This window comes from Pseudorasbora parva, chromosome 1 (assembly GCF_024679245.1).
Source record: "Pseudorasbora parva isolate DD20220531a chromosome 1, ASM2467924v1, whole genome shotgun sequence".
Lineage (NCBI taxonomy): Eukaryota > Metazoa > Chordata > Actinopteri > Cypriniformes > Gobionidae > Pseudorasbora > Pseudorasbora parva.
Window position 1 is genome coordinate 59,456,389 of NC_090172.1, and position 7,500 is coordinate 59,463,888.

Genomic DNA, 7,500 nt, shown 5'->3' on the forward strand with positions numbered 1-7,500 from the left:
TTGTGTCATTAACTATACCAAATGCAATATCTCTGCACATTTGTCTATACATATTATCAATATCATTTGCATAATTTTTCATTTTGCATTCAAAGTTATGCTATATTGATCCTAGTTAGAGTTTGTCTTGAGAGGTAACGTGGTAATTTCAGCCCAGTGAATTATCATGATAGATGACAGATAACTTTTCTTCGATGCAAATAAAGCTTTATGAATTTGAATTGCGCTCGGGACGTTATTTCTCAAAATGACACACAGGAAGAAAAGTTACACACGAAAAGACACACGAAAGAAATCATGCTGACTTACCAAGTCCATAATAACAACAGTGTTCATCTCCTCATCTTTCATGTTCTAGAACACAAAAAAGTTAAACAGAACAAATAAAAAGAATGAATTAATTAAATTATTGAATGCACGTGTGTTTAGACAGTATATCAGTGGTTTAATGATTACAATTTACAATATCAAGAGTGCCTGGCTGTCAATTGGCCGCAGGTACGAGTTTATACAACAGTTCAATAAACAAGAAGTTAATATTGAGGAGCTCACATTTTAGACACAATATGGCCAGTTATTTAGTTTATTTTTACTCTACCAATAAGAACAGTGTCAAAGTGTAACCCCTACTGTTCGGACCGGGACTCAAACCCGGGTCCGCCGGCATGAGAGTCGGACGCTCTGACAAGGAGGCTAAAGGCTGCAACCCCTAGCGTCGATCGCTAGAGCGTCTCTTGAGGTCAGAGGAGTGAGGTTTACTCGCACAGCAACTACTACTAGCTGGCCTCTGTTACAAAAGCAATCTTGAAACGCTGCTTCTGGAACTGGTGGTTCTATAAAACGAACTTTAGTAATTTCAACACTATGCTATTGGGCACGGTACATAATTTTCTCACAAAAAATGTAGAGACATCTGTGTACTTTTATTGCTTGAAAAGGATATTTCTCTAGCCTTCTTTACACTCGCCGGCCACTTTATTAGGTACACCGGTTCAACTCCGCGTTAATGCAAATATCAAATCAGCCAATCACAGGGCAGCTTTTATTCTTTGCAAATCAATGCATTTAGGCATGTAAACAGTAGGGATGTAGAGATATCGCTCTATCGCGGTGGTAAACGTGTCTCGATATCGTCATGGTTGGGTTACAATATTAAAAGGACAGGTGTCCGTCAAAAAGCAAGAGGAATAAACACAGTCCCGCAGAACAAATCATTGTTAACTACATAGACCATGATCATTAGCGACCCGGATCTATCTTTAACATGGATAGACCTCTACCTGTCATGATAATATATAAAACTCCTGATGTTAGTTACACTTACAGAAGAATAAAACCTATTTCGTTACCTTTTGGAGCTTGGAAGGGTTCAGTTTGAGCAGATGTTTAATACCATCATCATCTGTCCTCGTCAGAGTTCGTTTACCAGTATATTCAGCATCTGCCTCATATTCGCGATCTCGAGCATATTCTCCAAACTCTTTTTCAGCGTCTTCAAAATCAATATTTTGATCACTGACAGCTTCTTGAGCACATCCATCATCAAGAGACAGTGACACTAATATTTGATTGTGTTTAGTACTTGCTCTCTGCTTTCAAGTTTTGCAGATTATAATTATTGTTTCGTTTTCTGTCAGAGGTAACTATGAGTGAAACGTCACTTCATCATTGCGTATCAGACATCGCCACCTTGTGGAATAAAGGTGAATTGCGCCCTATTTCCTTATTATAGATAAATTTATAAGTGTGCAAAATATATATATATATATATATATATATATATATATATATATATATATATATATATATATATATATACGTACAATCCTACACACCTAGGGTCGTTAGCGACCCTATAAAATTTTGACAAATACTAGTGAAAAAACAGGCATTCAATTATAATTCAATTATTGTTTTCTTGTTATATTGTTTAAATGGATTGATTGAGGAATACTAATAATGCTGATGTCTAACTTTAAAAAAATGAATGAGGAGCAGGGTAGTGAATGGCGTGACTCGAGGTATGCATTTAAGGGTTAAAAGCACTGTGATCAGCGTTTTATGTTGTCATGAATCCATGAATACAACAATAAATTGCCTGTTGACTGTGAAAAGCAGAATAAATGTCAGTATTTTTTCGCTATTATCATCACAAACACTATCGTGAGCTATTTAACAATACCGTGAGCTTTTCCACAATATCGCAATAAATATCGTACCGTGAGGTCAATATCAAAATTGTATCATACCGTGAGATTTTGATATCGTTACATCCCTAGTAAACAGGGGCTGTGTCCAAAATTGCCCCCCATACCACCCTAAAATAGGGCACTATTTAAAGGAGTACTTCAGCGCTGGGAGGATGAATCTGTATTTAAACTGAGTCATTAATGTAGTAGAAATGTGAAATTATTTTTGAATTTGGTGCCTTCTAGAATGAGAAAAGACAGAAAATGTATTTTTGTCACAGGGGGATGAAAGACTACAACTCCCAGAATGCTTTGCTGCCCTGTGAGGCCATTCCCAAAGCCATTAGTGTGACTGAGAGAACAGACACTACAATTAAATACTTAACGTGTCTGTTCAATATAACGATCGAGTTGCCGTCTTAGTCTCTGTGGCAAGGGGGGCGTGGTTCAGCGAGGTCTGCAGCGGGAGAGAGAGCCGCGGGACGAGCGGTAAGTGAGTGGGTTGGACGCAGATTAATAACACCTGTCTCTTGTTCCAGTAATGAGCGCGGAGAGGGTATAAAACCTCGGTGGAACCGGAGACCAAAAAAGGAGAGAGACGGACGGTTGATGCCCGAACACAGACTGAGAAACCGGAAGCGCCGACCCGGAAGTGATCGCGAGTGTTTTGAGTTGGAAAGAATCTCCACACTACGAAGTGTGCTTTGAATATTGAGTTTATAAATAAAAGAGCATCAACCGTCCAGCCGACCCCCGTGTCCTCTTCCTTCCTCACATTACGAACTTTGTTACAGTCTCACAGCACTAACACCGCAGGAGTCAGATTACATTTAACGTCATAAATTAGCTGATGAGCTCTCGTGAAGCACAATCCTTTGGTTATACTCCAGGGTTTCTACTGATACAAAGCCATATGCTAATCGCTGAAGTAACCCTTTAAGGGGACAGGCATTTGTAGTGGTGTCCGAAACCATTGTGGACATTATTGAGTGCACTCATTCGATCCCATAATGGACTGCAATAACGAGTGTACACATGATGTACGCTTAATGGCTAGCAAATACCCATAATGCACTATGAGAGTCCCTGAAGATGGTGCCCACAGCTTTTCCAAAAAGAAAAGTGGACCCAAGGGGCTACAGCGTAATACCATACAGGTATAAATTCCTTTTTAATTGATTGTTAACTTTTTTAATTTTGGTTTACACAGGAGATTTCAAGATAGATCTTTTCATTATTACTGGAGCCGCCAGTTTTCTACGTTTAAAATGATTATTAAACAGCAAGAACAAACATCACCCCTTCTGGCACTCATTGTCCGAATTCACTCACTTCAATTAATTTATTTCTTCAAGTGGACTATATTAGTGTAGTAATGTAGGGAATAGTGAATGAAGGTATAGGGGATGACTTTCGAGCACAGCATTGGTCAAGATGATCTGCTCAAGCTAAGCATCAGAATGGGGAAAGAATGGTGATTTTGACTTTGTCAAAATCAAACAAAGAAATCAAAGAAATCAAGACGTATTTATTTAATTTTTTACCTAAAATACAACGCTATATCCAACAGCCTGGAGCACGCTTCACTTCCGGTAAGGTCAATATCCACTCTCTGGATATGGGATGATATACGAGCCAGAACGTGGATTTTGACCTTATCAGAGGTAAAGTGCGCTTCAGGCTGTTGGATATAGCGTTGTATTTGAGGGAAAAATTATATAAATACGGCTCGATTTCTCACACAGACTGATCCTTTTGTGTCTTAAGATATCACTGTGTCGTCATGAGCCAGAGGGCTCTTTGTGCATGTTTTCTCATAGAATTGTTACCCATTCACATGATTAAATTACCAACACAGGACAACGGTTGTAGTTAAAAATCTTTGTGTTCTACTGAAGAAACAAACCCACCTACATGTTGGATGCACTGGGGGTAAGCAGAGAAACATCAAATTTTCATTTTTGGGTGAACTAACCCTTTAAGAGATTAAAACTGGCGTGTTTCCTTGACGTTTGATACACAAATGGGCGAATTTAGAAGAAAAACAAGAGCATATTGATATTGATAATGAAGAATCCCCAAATTCTCTGTTACTGAGATGTGTTTAAAGCCAACACAAATAACGTGAGCCCTCCCTGGCTGCAATGGGAGAAGGGGTGATGGCGGGAAATGATCAGCAGACAAGAGAAAGATCTGTGACTCAATGGTCAGATCAGTACACAGTCCTGAACGCTATTTAAAACTAGCGTAGGAATGTCAGCTGTCCCAGCCTCAGTACAGGACACAGACAGGACAGTGTGGGGGGCGGGGGGGTCAACACACACACACACACACACACACACACACACACACACACACACACACACACACACACAGCTGACTAAGACTGAATAATCTCAATATGCATTGTTTTGGACACACATTTGGTGTCTCAAGAAAAAATCATGTGAAATCAGTTCGTAAAGCCTGTAGAGAATGTTCCTTTGTGTTCTGGGTAATGAAAACAAGACATTAATAAGAAAAAATAACTCTGAGACATCTGTGTGTGCACTGTTATCCAATATCAGGTTATTAAATCCCTGTGTTAGGAAGTAAAGGATCCCATGACCTGATTCACATACCAAATCCACACACTGAACAGCTGAACCAACCTTCAGGCCTGCTTCAAACTAGCTTTTATCATGGGCATATAAAAAGAAAGGGAGAGGTTTTCTTTCAGCAAATGTATCCCAACTCTAATTAATACCATTTGTAAAGAGGTCATATTATATGATTTTATTTTTATGAGGGTCGTAACCACTCATATTTTTTACATACTCTGTGAGAATTAAACAATCTGTTTTTTGCTGACGTGTCTTTAAGAAATACATGTGGAAATGTGTCAGCCTAAGCTGGTTGGCTGGTCTTGGTGGTAAGTGGTTTTGCAGGCAGGTTTTAGAGGGGTTTTGGCTAGTCAGGCTGGTCTTAAACTGGGAGCCCAGCTGACCAACCAGCTATAAACCAGCTTGGCCATATTAAACCAGCCACATCTAAATTAAACAAGCCAACCAGTTTAGGCTGGTTTTAACTGGGTTTTGTTCATCTGGGAAAATAAAGGACATATCATCTCTAATCTTTATCATTAGTAGGACTAAGGCTGCTTTGAAATGATGTGTATTGTGAAAAAGCATTATTGGTACTAACTGTAGTGCTTTTTTTATTGTGAAGCACTTTAATCTGTATTTCTTGTATGAAAGGAGCTAATAATAATAATAATAATGTTAATAGCAATGTTATTAGTAGTAGTAGTAGTCTGGGCAAAACTTGGCAAGTTGTCTGACTGAAAAACTGGTCATTTTACATAAGTTGTGTTATTTACTTGTTTGAATAGTTAGTGATGCTGCGTTTTTTTAAAAAATACCGTATTTCCTCAAATAAAAGCCTGTAGTCAATTAAACGCCTCTGATAGTGGCCGGGGGCATGGTCAACACGAACAAATAAAGGCCGGTCTCAAATAAAGGCTGGGGGAAAATGAGTGGATAATCTCCTGAATGCCGTTAATTTAATGCAAAACCATCCTGATGCCACGCGCCCCGATGCGAGTCATGTCAGTGCGACACACACTAATCCTGGTCTCTTCTATAGTTAACCTAAAAACTTTACAGGGATTGCTTTGTAAATTAAATTGAGAATATAACGGATGCATGTGCCATCTATGAGAGATCTGTGAAAATACCGTGTCAGGCAGGCTACAAATATCGGTCTTCACAATGCGTGCGCCTCAATCTGCTCCGTCAGTAGTCAGGGCACTGATCAGGGAGTCAGCCCATTGACTTACCGGTATGTCCTGATCAGTGCCCTGACAACTGAACTACGGAGCGGATAAGGACGCACCTAATATTAGCCTCTCGTCACCCAAGCCTCGAAGCTCAGCTCCGCGTCTCACGTCTTATTTACACTTTCACCTGTCTCCGCTGCGCGAGCCTCCGCGTTTATACGCGAGGCGTTCATACTTGACGCGCTCGCCGTTGTGCTATTCTTTAAAACGACAAAGGGCGATTAGGAGTAATTGTTCTATAAACCAACGCGCCGAGAAGAAGTGGGCTAACGTGCACAGGTGATGATATTTATTTGAGTTCATTTCACCAAAAACCACACTACAAAAGAATCGTGTAAAACTCAGTAAACCTTGGCTTGATATTATTACTTGTGACATGAGAACAAAATATGCACTAAATTAACGATCGCTTAAATATTTCCTAATTTCACTAAACTTTAATGTCGTGATTTATTTATTTATTTGCTTAAACCTGGATCTTTATTTAAAATGGCTTATTTCTGCTTTTGTAGGCTCGTTCAGTAAATATAAGCACCTAATGTGCAAACTGGGGGCCGGTGTGATGAGACGTCATGCTCGGCTAGATTCGCTGAGAACTCGTTCATCTTCGGATGCGAATTACTAAAAATGCATATTATGTTGTTGTATGGTGATATTTTTGCAAATGTTTCTTTAAAAAAATCAATGACATTTGTCCACTGGAACGATCACTTTAAATTGAAAACAGTTTACATAAAGCAATTATATTTCAAACAGATGGAATTAGAAATACAGGCCTGCCCCTAATAAAAGCCTGCTTCAAATAAAAGCCGGTTCCCATCGGCAGTTCAGGTAAATAAAGGCCCCGGTCTTTATTTGAGGAATTACGGTAATGATACTAAAAAAAAGGGGCATGTTCCATTAAGTTACATAAACGTGTGTGTTTGTATCTCCATACCAGGCTGACGAATGCCGACAGGGTCATGCCTATCCTCACGACGACCCTTTCCTCTGGGCTCCTTGCAGGCCGAACTTTAGCGTTGTATGAAGAAAACAGTGCCTTCATCAGCTTACCTTCTGTTTCTGATGCACCTAGGAAAGATGAGGGCTTTCAGATAAATACAGCAGCACAACTCTCTTCTACCCTTAGGCCCTGTTTACAGCTGGTATTAACATACATTTCGTCGGCCTGATTTGGTGGCGCTGGAGGAAAATGAATCAAAGTTAATATAGTAATAAAAATACCATTGCTTTGTTTAGTGCAGTTACTAATAATATTACATGTTTGTTTACTGGAAATGTAACAGTAGAGCATTGATCTTAAGTTTATATGCAGATAGGGGAGGCAGTGGCTCAGTGGTTCATGTAGGTTGCCTACAAACTGTAAGCACTTACTGATCACCACAGCAACGACCAAAAGCGCACACTCCTGGATCATATCTACGTCTCTCATCCGGATTTGTGCCTTCAGGCGGGTATGTTACATAGTTATCATAACTATCAGAATCCAGTGTT

General features: G+C 39.5%; 1 protein-coding gene across 1 annotated transcript in view; it reads right to left on the minus strand.

Moving 5' to 3' along the window:
• The window catches only part of chrnb1 (cholinergic receptor, nicotinic, beta 1 (muscle)), a 62,982-nt gene that overhangs the window by 41,578 nt on the left and 13,904 nt on the right, over nucleotides 1-7,500 (minus strand). The window contains exons 2-3 of the mRNA XM_067446966.1: nucleotides 6,944-7,077; nucleotides 310-354 (exon numbers count right to left, since the gene is read on the minus strand). Coding sequence (XP_067303067.1) covers nucleotides 310-354; nucleotides 6,944-7,077 — 179 coding nt within the window. The remainder of the gene's footprint in view (nucleotides 1-309; nucleotides 355-6,943; nucleotides 7,078-7,500) is intronic.